This window comes from Phascolarctos cinereus, unplaced genomic scaffold (assembly GCF_003287225.1).
Source record: "Phascolarctos cinereus isolate Bilbo 61053 unplaced genomic scaffold, phaCin_HiC Scaffold_7;HRSCAF=346, whole genome shotgun sequence".
Taxonomy (NCBI): Eukaryota; Metazoa; Chordata; class Mammalia; order Diprotodontia; family Phascolarctidae; genus Phascolarctos; species Phascolarctos cinereus.
Genome location: NW_027556180.1, coordinates 53862979 through 53881383, shown reverse-complemented (window position 1 = coordinate 53881383; position 18405 = coordinate 53862979). Strand labels below are relative to the sequence as shown.

The 18405-nt window shown below is 37.2% G+C and overlaps 1 protein-coding gene across 2 annotated transcripts in view; it reads left to right on the top strand.

Moving 5' to 3' along the window:
* PLS1 (plastin 1) overlaps positions 1-18042 on the top strand; it is a 149757-nt gene extending 131715 nt beyond the window's left edge. For both annotated transcript variants that reach the window (XM_020970958.2, XM_020970959.2), the window contains exons 11-16: positions 654-732; positions 6120-6234; positions 9181-9314; positions 9768-9891; positions 15687-15811; positions 16073-18042. In XM_020970958.2, the coding sequence (XP_020826617.1) occupies positions 654-732; positions 6120-6234; positions 9181-9314; positions 9768-9891; positions 15687-15811; positions 16073-16208 (713 nt within the window). In that variant the 3' untranslated portion in view covers positions 16209-18042. The remainder of the gene's footprint in view (positions 1-653; positions 733-6119; positions 6235-9180; positions 9315-9767; positions 9892-15686; positions 15812-16072) is intronic.
* Positions 18043-18405: the final 363 nt, after the last annotated feature.

The following is an 18405-nucleotide window of genomic DNA, read 5'->3' as shown; positions in this document are numbered from 1 at the left end:
GAAAGTAAATCTTAGCTACAGGAGATGATTAAGCAGCATTTGAGAAGGCTGTAGCTCTGATACATTTATAGTAGGAACTACCGGCAGAACACAGGTGGCCTCTAAGTATCAAAATGTCAGCTATGTCTCTTAACACCTGGCTTAACAGTGCATTTTTACTGTATTTTGCATTTTCTCTTAGCTCTCACTCTCCTTCCCCTTCCCTCTTTTGCCATAGACAAGGTATAAGTTTACATACTACAGTAGTTTCTCTGTGCAAAACTAAAGAACATACATTTAGAAGCCACTTTTGAAAAACTGATTTTTTGGGGGCAAATGACAGCTTTTCTATTTCTACTTAATATGGAAAAAATTCTTATTAATATTTAGAATCCCTCCCTCAAACTGAATTCCAACTACAGGTCTAAAAATATCAACTGTCACCCATAGTGTAGCCTCAAAGGAGCCCCACTTTCTGCTCAGCAGTGCTGAAAGCAAATAAAGACTTCCGCAGCAATGATTGCCATTTGCAAAATGGGAATTGTTTTCTAAAGGAAATACAGCACAGGAACCACAACTAATCACATATAGTTGGCTTAAGTGTAAGAATAGTATGTCTTTCTTGCCTCTCCCCCAACCCCCAAATCATTAATACAAACTCATGTCTACTATAGGAGAAAGCAAAGAAGAGAGAACATTCCGGAACTGGATGAATTCTTTGGGTGTCACTCCATATATTAATCACTTGTACAGGTAAATATTTGATTGCTTTCCATCTTTATTGTTAAGGATAAACACTTTAAAGACTAATCCTGAATTTTTAAATAAATATTTTTTTAAAATCAGGAATTTTGCCAGCACATGGAATTAAGGAATGAATGATGCCCAGCAATGCAACAGATTTAAGAGGGAAATTAAAATGAAATTGTAGAATTAGCTAGTTAAAATTTGATTTCAAATGCTCACATAAACAAGCATTTTAGTAAAAGTAATCTTTCTGCCTTATTTGAATTGCTCACCAAGAAATAAGCAATTGATTTTGACTTTCAATTGTACTGATTAAAAGAATGTAGTTATATTTTACAAATGCTTATCAATATTCCAAAATCTGCCAAGTTATAGTGTTATAAAAGGGTTTTTTTGGGAGGGGGAGAAGAGATATTTCCCCCCAAAATCATTCCTGCACTTCTATGTATAGTGTATTTATACTGTAATCCCTGTTGACTTTTTTCTAACATGTAACTTCTCCCTTGGGTCTTTGGAGAGTCAAGAATATATACACTCGTACATACATATATTAATATATATATTTATATCATGCCTAAAGACAGGCTCTGTGTCTCTCATCTGAGGGTCAACCTGGTAAGGTTCAGAGAGGCTTATTGCCAAGAGTGACTGCCTGGTGGTGAAGATTTTGGACATGACAAATCATGAAATTGCTAACTATGTCATGATCTTCACCAGTGAAGGGACAGAGCATACCAGTGAAATCGGGGATCTTCTGAAATGCCAACTCATAATGCTTCTGGGCATGATTTCAGTTTTTTCCCCAAATAACTTGAGTGATTTATTTTATAATTTGTATTGAAAATTATAATGATGCATTAATATTGACAGAACTCAAAAACATTGTTCTAAATTCTTCCCCTTGTGTCTGTAAAAGACTTTCTCCAATATCTCCTCCCAGAGGTGGGTGGATAAAAAAAATCCTCTACTTTCTTTTATTATAGATTCTACCAACTTGTCTTTTTAAAAATACAGCTATTTCATTTGAACTTTGTCAGCTATTATCTTTGAAACAATCAGGACTTAATTACCTGAATTCATCAATAACTAATTGGTTCAAAACCTTTTGTAAGTATTAATGGAAATCTTAATTCTCAGACACAATTATTGCTTCCTGAAAGGATTAGCTACACTAAATTATCTAGGGTTATTGAAGTAGTTGTAAGAGAGTGGTTCTTGAAAGCCCAGAACCTAATCACAAAAGAAGGATGGGCAAGGCAGATAAACTGCTGAGAAGATGGACACATGCAAGTTGGATCCACATGGGAAGAGAATGCAGCTTTGGTACAATATGACCACCACTGGGGAAGGAAGACAGTGCCAGGAAAAGAACACACCCTGGTCCCCCTAAAAGTGTATTTGACTTCTTCATTAATTGCACATGGGTCTATTCCACCTGGATTCACAAGATTCCAAAAGCAGTGATGGTGATGTCAACAAGCATTATTAAGCACTTGCTACATGCCAGACACTATGCTAAGTACTGGGGATTCAAAGAAAGGCAAAAATTATCCCTGCCCTCAAGGAGCTCACATTCCAGTGGGGGAGACAGCCTGCAAACAACTATGTACCAATAAGATATATACAAGATAAATTGGAGGACATCTCAGAGGGAAGGCAGTGGCATTAAGGGAGATTGGGAAAGAGTTCTGAATAAGATGGGATTTTAGGTGAGATTTGAAGGAGGCTGGGGAATTCAAGAGACAGAGGGGAGAAGGGACAGCATTCCATAGTCAATAAAAAATGAACCAAGTCAGGAGATGAAATGTCTTGTGTGAGGAACAGTAATGAGTCACAGGATTGTAGAATATATGGGGAGGAGGAAAGAGTATTAGGAAAGTAGGAAGGGGTCAGGTTATGAAAAGCTTTAAAAACCAAACCAGATTTTATATTTGACCTTGGAGGTAGCAATAGGGAACTAGTGGAGCTTACTGAATGAGAGGGGGATATGTTCTTTGGGAAGACCATTTTGATAGCCACGCAAGTAGAGGATGTGCTGGAACAGTGAAGACTAAGGATGCAGAAAGCCCTGTTCTCTTGTATAGCAAGTAGACAAACATGGAAAAGTGGCCATTGTTATTCAGTCATTTATAAGAGGTATTTCACAAATTTCATTGCGTGCTTTGGAACAACTTGGAGGAATGGGTGACAAATGCTACCCATATCTGAGCTAAATCAGAGTAAGATTGGAATTTGCTAATGAAGTTATTGGTGTCAGTGGGAAAGAAGACACCATGGCTGGACCCTTAGAGCATCTGTATGTTAGCTCTGATTGGAACCAATTCCAGTCTGTTCAAGATACTAGCAAGGTACTGAAAACAGCAAGCTTGAACCCAATCACTGCATACTTTGACTATCCATGCAACCTGTGCAGAGGAATACAGGATACTAGAGGCAAATGGTAACCATGAACATCATGAAGGCACCTTGTAAGCAGCCCCTGAAGCAGTTGTTGATTCTCCAGTCTTGGAAGAATGGATTGAGTCAAAAATCTCGGCAAAGGACAGGTATGTTCTCACTACATGAATGAGATGTGCTCATGAATGAACCCATAGGATAAAATCCAATTCCCAATCAACCTAGGGGTTATCTAGGAAGATACCTTTATCTATGATGGTTGATCTTAGAAATCATCTTAAATACCTACTGGTCAGTGTTGTCACAGCACAGCAGCCCCTATGCATCATGTGTTCAAATTGTATCTTGTTCCATCCCTCTTTGCTAGTCAGTAGAGTAAGTAAATTTATAAGTAGTCAGTATAAAGGGGCAATAGCAGGAAATAAGATTACAAAGGGGAACCTGACATACAAACCATCCCAAAGATCAAAGAAGAATAATTTACAAACTGTATCATATAGTAACCAAAATTCACATCCTGGTAATAATATGTGCTGAATCAGAAGAAGCCATGTAGGTACTGCTGTCAGGGTTCTGGTGCTATGATACATAAATTCCAGACAAATTCCAGACCTCTATAGTTCCAGACCAGCAGAATATCAAAATGGTGCTGATAACTTTTACATGACACGGACATGTTAACTTTAAAGTTTTACCAATAACTTTGAGTTGATTTGGATATGTTAGAGAACTAATCCCAAGGTGGCACAGATAAGAGTTGGTCTGTTCCTCCAAAAAGGGACATATCAAAAAGAGATCTTCAAGCTCTTGCCCTTTCCCTCCCCACCAACACTATTCCAATTCCTAAGGTTTCCTCTTGCTCGAATGCTCACAACTCTAGTCCACGGATATGTAAGTGATTCATCTTCCCCATCCTCTTCCTCATGGTGCCTATCTCCCTTCACTATCATACTCCCCCATTCCCACACTGTCTGCTTCTGTACCCCTCTTGCCTTTTGTCTCAAAAGAGATGCTAGCTTTGGCTAGATCAAAGTCTAGAACTATACTTTTCCACCCTCAAGGGGATCCATGGTGTAACTGATATGATTGCACATTCCTAAACATGTTGGGGACACCGAGATCAGAACAGAAATCTCTGCAGAGACAACATACAGCACCGGCATTTTCTGGTACGGGAATGCCAATTCTACCAGGATGATACTGCCAATTTTATACTATACTTGCTAAGGTTTGGGTGACAATCATGCCTACACATTGACTTGTGTTTTGGAGCATCTCAAGCTGGAAAAACTATAGATGTAATCTTAGAGGAAAAGTGAAAAGAGCTTACCACTTAGCACCTTCAGTTTAGAAGAGTGCTGACAGAAGCAATCCATGGTGTAATGCCTGAGTTTATTGTCAAGACCTTAATCAAGGAGACAGTTTTACTAAGAAATCTTGGGCTTCATGTGACACATCAGTTGGCAGAAAACTACTCCATACCTAGTTGTAGAGAGACTGGAAAACTATTTCATTTATAACATAGCCTCAGATCCTCTCTAAAAATAATTCATCACTACCACTTATTGCCTAATAAAGAATTACTTGGACTCCATAATAAAACGGAAAAAAATTCATGGGCATTTACTTCAGTGCAACAGAGACCATCTACTAATTTTTTAGAGACTGAACCAGACAATGGTTCAGAAATAGAAATTTCAAGGGAAGATTTGGTATACTGTAAACCTGACAGCCAGTTTAAGTGAGGGGGAAGGTAGAGATTGAACTCAGAGGCAATATTTTTCCTGTCTAGAACTTCAGCTGTAGAAACTCCTAGGGCACCAAGAATCTCCACAGAGTACTGTAACATTGCTAGCCAGCCTGGACCCTCCACAAATGCAGGCTTAAGGAGGTAGGATTACAGTTTTTAAAAAGGCCTATGATCAGCCCATACTGTCAACTACCTTAGGTATAGAACAGCTGGGTTAGCTGGTCTCAAGACACATAGGTTTATTTGGCCAGTGACCAGACTTATTTAGGTTATTACAGTAAAAACTGCAGAAGTGGTTACAGACACAGCCTGATTACTTATGTTCATTGATATATGTGGTGATTATTGCTTATTTATGTGCCTCAAATATATTTGCCTGTTAGCTATGCATAATTTTTTGGTTTGTCTGCACATATGCTGCTATATATGGATGTTCTGCTATTATGTAAATTTATTGATGTTATTTATTGAATTCCTTTTTATGCATATTTACTTGTATAGATATATATGTACTATTGTGACATGTGCATGTAATGTCATGCAGGGAATTTAGACCTGCATTCACTGAGAGGTCTATTCAGAATGTGAGACTATGCACAAATATGCCAGAACATCCTCTTGTTGATACAAATTAATCCCTTAAATTAACTATTTAATTAATATTAATATCCTTTAAATTAATATTAGTCTAAGCAAATATAATTAAAGAGGTAAATACTGGGGAAAATGATATATCCTCAAATATTTGTTTTAGATCAATTGCTATTGCTTCATTCTCTTAGAATAGAAAATTGAGAATTGACTACATTGAAGAACATTCTCTGAGCTCATCAGTAAAGTCCTTTTAAAATCACCCATGAAATGTTAAATACAAGAAGGAGGTCTCCAAGACGTTGAATCAGTCTTCTTTGAGGATTTAATGGGGGACATGAGAAAATATTGTACAGCTTGAGTTGGGGCTGGATTACCGTCTGAACCCTTGGAGGGCATACTCATACTAATAAGATCACAGAACCATTAAAGTACTATTTGTACCTTAAAAGTTTTTGGTTCGTGAAACGTGTTCCATGTTCTCCTCATAACTCATCGTGAATAGCTAACATCTGTCGAGTTAGTGTGATATTCCTACAGTATTCTGAGCATTAGGAAACTGGGTTATAGTAATTTTTGGTTATAGGTGAAGCTTACTTGGAATGAATTTTAACCTTGAATATGAACATTTCCTGTTTATTCATATTGTTCCTAGTGACCTTGCTGATGGTTTAGTGATCTTTCAGCTGTATGAAATGACCCGAGTCCCAGTAGAATGGGGCCGTGTCAACAAACCTCCTTATCCTGCACTTGGGGGTAACATGAAAAAGGTAAATGAAGTACTTTTGTGTCTGTCATTCCATAGACTAGTTGTTACTGTACTGATCTCTCCCAAAGAATTCAGGGATTCACAAGGGGGTCTGATTCAAACAAACGTTTCTTGAGGTGATTGATTGGCTTTGTTCCGTATATGTTTTTAGTAGTTTGGGATTAGTATCTCGAAGCAAGCATAATAAAGTAGCCACTTTATGCTGTCTCCAACCTGTGGTACTTTATAACACATAAATCTAAAACTTTAATATATTTCTTCCCTTACTAATCCGTCCCTCAAATTCTGTATCTACTCACCTAGCCTTTTTAGGTGATGTTCATTCATTCAATAAGTATTTTTGAGTGCTTGTACAATATGTGAAACACTGTGACAGATGTTATGGGTAATCCAAATAATATTAAGTTATAGTCCTTGCCTTTAAGGAGTTTATAATTTATTTGTGAAAATAAGACAGGCACTCAAATAACTATAATATAAAGCAGTATATCCTATGTCTTATGAATAATGGGCTAAAAGATATCAGAAGAAGAAAAGATAATTTCTAGCATAGATAGTCATGGGAAGAAGTGGGATTTGAGCTAGGCCTTGAAGAATATATGTGTTTCCATTAGCTAGGAATGACAGGGCAACGAGGAGGATATTGTAGGCAGAGAGAATTGTATGAGCAAAAGGAAAGTCAAAGGCAAATTTGAGGAATGGTAGGAAAACCCCTTTGAATAGAACAAGAAGATGAAACTAACAAATAAATAAACAGATGAAAAGTTATAAAATATAAAACAACAGTGGCAACTCATGGGGCAACAATAAAAATAAATGGTATTATGCATATATGGGTACTACGGGAATTTTTTCCTGGAACTTGTAAACAAAGAACTGCTGTATTTGCAACGATACTTTATTCCTATTGGAAGAGGATTAAAAGGAAATTGAAAATTAGGAAAGTGAAAATTATAGACTTTATAAACTTTAACATGCTTATCCATTCATTCTTCACCACTTTTAAATTTGCTGATTTTGAAAATCTGTCACTTTTCCCACTCTTCCAAAAGATAATAATTTTTACTTCTATTCAAACCATTGGAGATAGTGGTTTTCTCGAAACTCTTGGCTATTGTTCCCTCCCTAATTCCAGGATGCTATGCTACCTTTTTAACTGCTTGTTTTATTTGTCCTCTGAAGGTTTTTCTTATTTATGTCCAGTAAGTGTGGCTGTTCTCTAAGGACAGCAGGGAACAGTATTAGAAGGGAATTCATCCACTTTCCTGACCTTGGTTACTACTTATAAACATGGCACAATTCCAAACTTAATCCATTTTCTGGTTGGTATTTCTAGGTACCTTTAGGATGTGTTTAGTTGGCTATTTTTATTAAAACCAAACATTTCAAAAAAGGAATTAACCTTTTTCTTCAAACTAACATTCTTTCCCAATTTGGCTGTAATTGTCAGTGATACCACCATCTTCCTAAGCCCCAAGCTTGCAACCTTGCAGTAGGTCCCCCCCTCAAACTCTTCTGTTTTACTCCCCACACATGTTGCAGCTAATTTGGCTATGTAGCATATTCCCATGTATTAATTTCCATTTTAAATTAGTAGATTTCTGTAGGCTTTCCGAAAGCATCTCCCATTTTAAATTGTAAAATTAAACTGTATCCAGTGCCTATCCTCCCACTAAAGAGGAAGTACTACAGCCAGCACACTATGAAGCTCTAAACATTGGGCATCTGTTCCCTTACTTTTAAAATTCTGTACATTTGGAGTATAAATGTCTTTTAAACAGAGTATATTTATCTATAAAGACTACTGGAAATAAGAGAGAATTAATAATATTATAGCCTTGTATTTATAGAATTTCAATCACTTAATGATTTTTAATTTTTAAAAATATTTTATTTTTCCCAAATGCATGTAAAAATAATTTTTAACATTCATTTAAAAAAATTGAGTTCTAAATTCTCTGCCTCCCCTGCCTCCTCCCTAACCAATTTGATATAGGTTATACATGTGTAGTCATGCACAATATATTTCCATATTAGTCATGCTGTGAAAGAAAACAGAACAACAACTAAAAAAACTACACACACACACACACACGCACAAATGAAAAAGAGTCTGCTTCATCTGCATTCAACTCCATCAGTTTTCTCTGGAGGTGGATAGCATTTTTCATCATAAGTCCTTTGGAACTATCTTGGATCATTATATTGCTAAGAATCATTAACAGCTGATCATCATACAATATTGCTGTTACTGTGTACACTATTCTCCTGGTTCCGCTCACTTCACTTTTCATCAGTTCATGTAGTCTTTCCAGGTTTTTCTGAAATCATCTTGCTCATCATGATTTCTTGTAGCACAATAGTATTACATCACAATCGTATACCATAACTCATTCAGCCATTCCCCAATTGATGGACATCCCTTCAGTTTCCAATTCTTTGCCACCACTACAAGAGCTGCTATAAATATTTTTGTGCAAATGGATTCTTTCCCTTTTATTTTGATCCCTTTGGGATACAGACCTAGTAGTGGTATTGCAGGGTCAAAGGGTATGTACAGTTTGATAGCCCTACAGAATGGTTGGATCAGTTCATGACTCCACTAATAGTGCATTAGCATCCCAATTTTTCCATACCCCCTCCAAGATTCATTGTTTTCCTTTTCTGTCACAATAGTCCATCTGGTAGGGGTGAGATGGTACCTTAGAGTTGTTTTAATTTGCATTTCTCTGATCAGTAGTGATTTATAGCATTTTTTCATAAGAATGATGTTTAATTCTTAAAAGCACAGATGCTTTCAAGTTCTCAATTTGGGGTATAAGCAGAACTAGTACTAATTACATAAGATTCTAAAAGATGCTTAGATCATTAACCATATTAGTCTAGCAGAATTTTGATGGATACTTGTCTTTTATCTTTATGGTAAGGCTTATACTTATATTTGTAGCTTGAAAATTGTAACTATGCAGTGGAACTTGGAAAGAATAAGGCCAAATTCTCCTTGGTTGGGATTGGTGGGCAGGACTTACATGAAGGAAATCCTACTCTTACCCTGGCATTGCTATGGCAGCTGATGAGAAGGTAAGGATAAGTAAGAGCTAAATATAATAACCACAAATTGTTCTTTCATCCAGTCACTTAAACTAAATTTTATAGTTGTTTTCATATTGTATAGAGAATAAAGGAAATTCAAAACAGAAAATGTTCATTCTAAAATTTGATTTATTCTTGATAAGCACCATTTAAGGTAAACCACAATGTATCTGAAAAATAGACTTGTTCTATTTATGAAATAGAAACAAAATTCAATGATTAATTTTACAAAACATTTCACAATGCAAATTGTTAACCTTTTGAAAAAAAATACACAAGTCTCTGGATTCTTGTTAGTGAACTTTATTAAATGTAATTAGCAAAGTGATGATGAATAGGTATAGATTTCTTTAGAACTGGATTATTCTATAACATGCACTTAAATGTTTATATCAGTGGTCTGAAGGTGTATATTATATTTCAGCATTTTTTCCATTGCAGGTACACACTGAATGTATTATCAGATCTTGGAGAAGGTGAAAAAGTAACTGATGAAATTATTATTAAATGGGTGAATCAAACTCTTAAAGAGGCAAATAAAAAAACTTCAATTTCCAGCTTCAAGGTAAATAAAAGACTAATATAAGAACATTTCAAAGAAATTAAATTTAACATCAAATGAGAAGTATGGACAATATGTCATATAGCTTATAGATTTAGTGTAGGGCTGTATATTGGCAGCACCAAAACAAGTTTAGTTACAATAACAGAAACAACAACAAAAATGATAATAACAAAGCTATTATTTGGTGTTGTGTAGAGAAAAAAATCCAAATATTTCAATTTTTAACTTTTTTGCTGGTTATCTCAGCATCTATATTGACAGCTGAAGGGTGTCAGAATAGGCAAGTCTATTTTATGAGAAAGGAAAACAAGTAAAAAGCCAAACATAACTTTGTCCTTTAAGAAATAAAACAGAAAATAAAAAAATAATAATTATTGCTATGTAGGACATATAATGCTTTGTGCTCCCTGACAGCAGTTATAGAACTATACTGACATCAGTTCCAAGGCATAACAGAACCAGCCAGATACAAGTGGGATTGAGAAAACGGGCAGGAAAAAAATCTTGTCATCTAATTTATAATGGCCCTTAGCATTCACTTATATTCACTTTTAATCAGTGAATCATAAAGCATTCACACTGTATATATACATTCATATACATCCTCACTAATTTTAGTGCATTTCCAGTTTTTTGTTGTTTTTGCATGCATGCTCAAGTCAGAAACCTAAGCATGTTTGCTTGCACACATACAGTGAGTCATCTACCCTACTTTGTTATTTCATCTTCATTGTGTTTGTCATTATAATATATGGAAAACCTTCAGTCAAATTGTATTTTGGGGGAAAACATCATAATAAAAAAAGTACTTTAAGGGAGAGAGGAGGGGGAGGAAGATTTGCTATTTCTTAAAATCAGGGCATCAGAAGCGAAAGTAATTCAAATATAGAGGTTGGGAAAAGGAGAAGGGATCTTCTGAAACCCACTCTTCTCTGGTCTGGGCAAGGGAAGGTTAAAAAATATGATGGTCAGAAGCAGAACAATGAGCCAGGGACTGGGTTGTTATAAGGGGGGGGAAATAATTTGCAAAAAGAAGTAAACAAAACCCCCTAGATTTCCCCGAGTATCTAACTTTTTTTTTATTGCCCTCATCTTTGAAAAGTAATAATGAATTCAGGACATTAAAAGTTGTAAAGACATGAATACACATCATAAAATTTTAGTGCAGGAAGATGCCTGAGATTACCTTTTCTGACCTTTTTTTTTTAATGTGAAGAAACTGAAGCCATATAGAAGTTAGTAACTTGCCTGAGGTCACCCAGCATCATAGCATAGCTAGATTTACATAATTACTTCAGATACAAAAACAGGAAGTAATGAAATGGCCTGATGTCAGTAAATATTTATGGAGTGCCTACTATGTGGAAGTCCCTTTTCTCTAAACCCGGAATGAGGGGGTACAAAGAAATATAAGACATGGCCCTTGTTCTCCAGCTTCTTATAGTTCAGTGGTAGAGAAAAGATATAGACACGTGAAAAGGTAAATTTGACAGAACTGGTCTGTAAAAGGTAAGTAAAAAATCAATTGTATGAGTCACACATGATTTTAGGAGTTCAGAGGATCAAGAGATCTCTTCCAGTTAGGGTGGTCAGAAAGGAAGAGGTAAGATCTAAGCTTGTCTTTGAAGGTTGGTTGGGCATGATTTTGGCAGGTAGAAAAGATGAGAGATGCATAGCATTCCAAGGTTGTGGGAACAATGATTGCAGAATTGTGGATTCTGCCCAGTTTTCTTTGGGGGACACTGAATAGAATAGCTTGGCTGAACTGGTTAATTCATGACAGATGGTCTTGAATGCCAGACTAAGGAATTTGGATTTTATCCTGTAGTCACTGGGGAGCTTTGGGCAAATGGTTGGAAGAGACCCTAGGTACCATCTAGTCTAAGCCATACATGAAAGGAATCCCCACTCTGATATACCCAACAAGTGGTCATCCAAGGAGGCAGAACCACCTCTTGAGGCAGCCCATACCACTTGGAGAGGGCTCTAATTGTTAAATTTTTCAAGCCTAAAGTGGCCTCCTTGAAACTTCTACCCACTGCTCTTGGCTTAGCCCTCTGGGGCCTAACATAATCACTTGACAGCCCTGCAAATACTTGAAAACAGCTTTCATGATCCCCTCCCCCTTCTTCTGCAAGTTTTCTGTTCTGTAGTCTAAACATCTCCAGTGCCTTTAGCCAGTCCTCTTATGAGATGAACTGAAGGTCATGCTGGTTATACTTCAGCTAGTCAAATATGCCACTTAAACTTCGGTGCTCAGAAGTGAACACAATACTCTAGGTGGGGTCTGATGAGTGCAGAAAACAGTGGGATTATTACCTCCTTATTCCTGAAAGCGATGCCTTTCTTAAAGTAGCCCAAGATGCTGCTGCAACATTCACTCTTGACTCACTGAGCTTCCAGTACACTAAAACCCCAGATTTTTTTTTCAGACTGTTGTCTGTAACCATGCTTCCTTGACCTTTGAAGTTGATCATTTTCTACCTAAGCATAAGGCTTTTTATTTATCTCTATTGAATTTATTTTATTAGATTTAGCACAGTGCTCTAGCCTGGGTCCTGGATTTAAGATTCTGACTCTGTCATCTGCTCTGTTGGCCATCTCTCCAGCCTTGTGTCCTCTTCAAATATGATGTTCATACCATTGATGCCTTTATCCAAGTCATTGATAAAAATGTTGTACAGCAGAGGGCCAAGTACAGATCCTTGGCATACTCCATTGGAGACCTCTTGCCATATTGGCGAGAAAGCAGTAACAAGAATTTTTAAAGGCTGTAAGATGTCTGTCATATGTATAAAAGGAAAATATGATTCTTTGCCTCAGGGTTTCTAGCATGGAAGACTTATTGATGATACCATCATATTTGATATCCTGCTTCTAATAGGAACGTCAGGAGGTAAAGCTAGCTTGAAGGGAAAGTACTACGGTCAGTTTTAAGCTCATCGCATTGGAGGTGATATTGGGGTATCTTGATGAAATGTCTGGAAGGCCACTGGAAACACAGGACTGCCTACCTAGAGAGAGATTAGGACTGGAGATTTAGATTTAGAAGCTACGTGCATAAAGCTCAGAATTAAAGCCAAGGGGATGAGGGGAATTCCAAGACAAAGTGACACAAAGAAAGAAGCAGGCCTGGAATGGAGAATGTGGAATAGTTGTCCTATGTTCCTTTAGAAACCAGGTGGTGACAGGGTCAGTGCACATGAGAAAAGAGGCACTAGACCACTAGTTCCTTGAACGTGGCAAAAACAGTGTTCCATCTGTTTCTGAACCTAGTCACTTACTTGGGTGCCTCCATATGCCACTTCTCTCTGACACCTTAGGAGTCATCTCCTTTCACTTTAGTACCTTGCATGTACCCTCAACCCCCAGGTCCCTGTTTTTGTGACTGCAATTTTACCTTTCCTCCTAATTGCCTGGTGCTGAACTACTTGGTTTGGGGTACATCTCTAGCAGGTTTTCTAAGGAAATTATCCCCTCTTTCATCCCCATTTTTCTCTAATCTTTACTCTCTCCTTATCTACTGCCCACAAACACACCCAAATCTCCTCCACCCTCAAAAAGCCTTCACTTGATTCATCTGTCCCTGCTCACTGTTTCCCTCTATTTCTTCTTCCTTTTGTAGCTCAACTCCTTAAGCAAGCTGTCTGTAATTGATGCTTCCACTTCCTTTCCTCCCACTCTCTTCCTTAACTCCCTGCAGTCTGACTTCTACCCTTATTCAACTGAAACTGTTCTCTCCAAAGTTGCCAGTGATCTCTTCCTGCTCAAATCGAATGGCGTTTTCACAATTCTCATCTCTCTCGACCTTTCGGCAGCATTTGATGCTGTTGATTAGTGCCTTCTCCTTGCCACTTGTTTTCTCTAGGTTTTGTGACACTGCTCTCTTCTCTCTTCTCTCTCCTACCTGTCTGACCACCTCTCAGTCTCCTCCTTTGTAGGATCTTCATCCAGATCACACCTAATAACCACGGAGGTGCCCCAAGGCTCTTTCCTGGGTCCTGTTCTCCCTCTATATAATTTCACTTGATAACCTAATTAGTTCCCATGGATTCAACTAGCATTTCTATGCAGATGACTCTCAGATCTCTCTGTCTAGCTGTAACTTCTCCCTGACCTCTAGTTTCATATAGCCAGCTGATATTCAGACATCTCAAACTGGATGGCTGATAGACATCCTCAACTCAACATGTTCAAAACTGAGCTCATTATCCTTCAACCCCCAAATCTCCCTTTCCCTAACTTCCCTATTACTAGTGCAGGTACCATCCTCCTCCCCGTCACCCAGGCTTGCAGCCTGTCGTCCTCAACTCTTCCATCTTTTTCCCATCAGTTTCCAAGCCCTGTCATTTCTACCTCCATAACACCTCCTATACATGCCCCTCTGAAGCAGCCACCACCCCGCTGCAAGTTCTTAACACTTCTTGCCTGGACTACTGCAGTAACCTACTGGTCTCTGTCTTAAGTCTCTCCTCACTCTGCTCCATCCTCCTCCCTTCAAATATCAAGTTGATGTTCCTAAAGCGCAAGTGTTACCATGTCAAATCCACCCCCCATTCAATCAACTCCAGTAGCTCTCTACTGCCTCCATGATCCAACCTAAAATTCTGTTTAGCTTTCAAAGCACTTTACAACGTGGTCCCTTCCTTCCTTTCCAACCTCCTTCACCTTACTCACCACCATGGATTCTGGACACTTGGCCTCCTTACTATTCCTCACACCCTGCATGCCATCTCCCAACTCTAGGAATTTTTACAGGCTGCCTTCCATGCCTGGAATGCTCTCCTTCCACATCTTTGCTGCCTAACTTCAAGTCTCACCTAAAATCCCACCCCTTACAAAAACCTTTTCCTGGCCTCCCTAATCTTAGTGCCTTTTCTCTGAGATCATCTCTAATTTACCCTGTAGATATCCTGTTTTTACATAGCTGTTTGCATATTATCTCCCTCTCCTCTGCACCCCAGATAGAGAATACCTTTGTTTGTATCCCCAGGGCTTCCTATGGTAGCCGGCACATAGTAGGTGCTTAATAAGTGTTTGTTGACTGACTGACACGTATTTGGCTTCTGCCTGTAGTCCATCCTTCATCTCCCTTGTTTGGCTGATCTTATGTTTTATCTTTCCCAGAGAAACGTTAAGCATAGACTTAGGAATCAACAATCTGAAGGATGAAATGCATTGATTTATAGAACCTTCTGGAGTTTCAGACAGTTTGATGCCCCTATCAGGATTATAATCTATGCATTGCACAGCATACTCTAATGGAAAGAACATCAGCCTTGAGGCCAGAATTCAGAGTCTTGGTTTGATACTTAGCTGTGGGACCCTGGGCTAGGGACTCCTCTCTGACTTTTAGTTTCCTTATCTGTAAAGTGGGCATATTAATACTTGAACTCCCTACACTTCCCAGTTGTTGTGAGGAAAGCCTTCTGTAAACCTTGAAGTGGCATCTAAACATGAACAGTTATTATATAATATCAGCTGGCCTATTGAGACATTGTTCATATGCTACATAATAATTTTAGCTAGTGCTTTATAAAGCTCCCTAATAGTACTTCCTAGTACAGGTAGTGGCATTATAATTAGCATAAAAGACTATGGTATTAATGTGCTACCAAAGGGAGATTTTGGAATGATCTGCTAAAATGATGTATACTGGGGGGTTGGCTAGAGATGTAAAGTTAGATTAAGAGAAGTGTGTAAATGCCTTCATTTATGTAGTCAAAAGAGGCATTTCTGATGGTTAAAGAGGTTAGTAGTAATAAATTTATGAATCTTCACTGCTTGTTTTTTAGGATAAATCTATTAGCACGAGTTTACCTGTATTAGATTTAATAGATGCCATCGCACCAAATGCAATTCGCAAAGAAATGGTCAAGAGAGAAAACCTGTCCGATGAAGACAAGCTGAATAATGCTAAGTAAGTGCTGATGGTCTATTTGCAAATAAGGTATCCTTTGAATTTTGGGGCATTCTAGTAGAAAAACAGACTTTATTCATAAAACTGATATTATTGTAACAGAGTGTGGGGGAAATTGTTGTAATAGAGTTTGTGATCCAGAGACTTCCAGAAAATTATTTTTATTTACCAACATATTTCATTACTTACTTAAAATATATTCAGTGGAATTGCAGTAGACAATAAGGACCAGAAATGAGATGTCTTTCTTGTCTTTTCAAGATATGCCATTTCGGTTGCTCGAAAGATTGGTGCCCGGATATATGCCCTACCGGACGACCTGGTAGAAGTGAAGCCAAAGATGGTTATGACAGTGTTTGCATGTTTAATGGGGAAAGGACTGAACAAAATAAAATAATGAGATGTGTAATTAATATCCTGCCATGTTAAACATATTGAATGCCTCACAGTTTACAGAATTCTGAAGTTTAGTGGGTATAAAACCAGAGATTATTTGTATGCACAATGGTTATATATTCATTAATGATATTTAGTATCTTCTTTATACTAGTTAGAATTTGTCAGCCTTTTTAGATAATATGATTAATTTAGTAATTAATTCTGATAGTAGAAAGTGTTCATTACCAACCTCAGATTTTTGTCATTGAATTATTTTCTTTTTTCTAAAATACCATTAAATCATGACTGGTTTGTTTTCTTTCATAGTGTAAAAAAGATCAACCAACTCAATACATTATTTCAGGTCCTGCTGGGGAAAACAAGCTTTGATTTTTGTGTTATTTAACTTTAATCACAAATATATTTAAAGTCACGCTCTAGAATTCAGCCTTTTCATTTTTTCTTTCAAATATGCAATATGATCAGCAAACTAGCCTTGTCCTGTAAATTTCTATAGTATCTAAAATTGAAAGTGACAAATATTGTTCATTAATATTAAACTTTTTATATGAGAACCAGTTCTTGAATAAACCCAATATTTTGCTCTCTTGTTTAAACAGCTACAGCTTTTTACTGAAAACTTAACCAAAACTGTAGTGCTATTACTTTCACATTTAGTAGTTTGATAATGTGGCATTAAATATATGGCATATTAAACTTAGCAAAATATCATTAATAGAGTGTATATTGTACAAAAACATTTGAAATATCTAGAGTTCTACAAATATGTGAGAATTTGTCCAATTAACAAGTATTTACTTTGTGTCTGGCAACGTTCAAATTTTTTTACCTCTGATCTATGAATGTTTTAAGGAATTCTATTCATTTAAACTCACACTTGGTAACCTCCTGCCCCTTTCTTCCTGAGCTCTCTTTGTGTTCAGACTTCAGCTAGCATACAGCTAGACATATTGACCTCATCTTGCACTGGTCACAGCTCACTTAGGAACCAATAGATGATATTCTAAATAAGGAGGATATTTACCTTTTCATGTTCTTGTATAGTTGGAGAGGCAACATGGTGCAGGGACAAAAGAGCTGGATTGAGAGCCTGGGTTCAAATCCCAGCTCTGCTGCTCACTTCTGTGACCTTGGCTAAATTGCTTGACAAATATGGACCTCAGTTTTCTCATCTTGAGAATGAGATGAGGACATTGAACAAGGTGACCTCTGAGACCCCTTCTCATGCTCTCTAGATCTATGATCCTAAGTTTTCTTCAGATTGGGAATAGTGCTGGTATCTCTCTCAGGTGCCAGTTGGATTAGATTACCTCTGAGGTCCCCTACAACTCTTGAGATGCTATGAATAGGGAGTAGATATGTTTTAAGCCAATCCATTCTCATGGTTGGTTGCTACCACTTAAAATTCCAACGTTTCCTCCTCCAACCTCTGATGCTGTGCCATGTAACAAAAGCTCTATCCCTTATATTTCATAGGGAATAACTAAACTGGATTTCCTCTTCTGAATTTACCACTGCTTCAAGTATGGATAGGTGTCAGGGAAAAAGAAGAACATCCATTTCTTTGGAAAGGAATTTTTGCAATAAAATAATTTGCAAGTGGAATCTTAATGTAACTTTCCTTTGCAAAAAAGACATTTTGCCTTTATTTTCTATTGTGGCTAGGTCATTCCAATGTGTAGATTAAAAGGTGTTCTCATCCTTCAGTGAGATCATTTAAATCACATTTAAAATTTTCCTCTCTGATATTGTTAATAAATTTATATAAACTGTGACTTGAGGACATTCCCCCTGACAAAATGTATTTAATAAAGATGTTATATATGTAGAAATGTGTCCATTTTTCTTCCATTTAAAGAAAATATGTAACCTTTAAAATGATAAACCTACATTCCAGAAAATGAAAGAAAATAATTTTAAAGTAGCAAATTTGTTTTTAAATAAAATGCTTTTCATACTGTTATTTTAGCCACCACCAGGTGGTGTTGGTAGCTGCTCAACACAATCTTGCTTCCCAAAAAGGATATGGGCCCTGGGGAGTCTCATAGTTATCCTGAGAATTTGCCTATGCCGATGCATGGCATAAATGCCGTACTCTCTATGATTTTCATGTTAGTGACCTTCTATTTCTCCGCTTCACCTCTTGCAGGGCAGAGCTAACTTTTCGGCAAGGAGCATGTGAAATCAGTGGAATT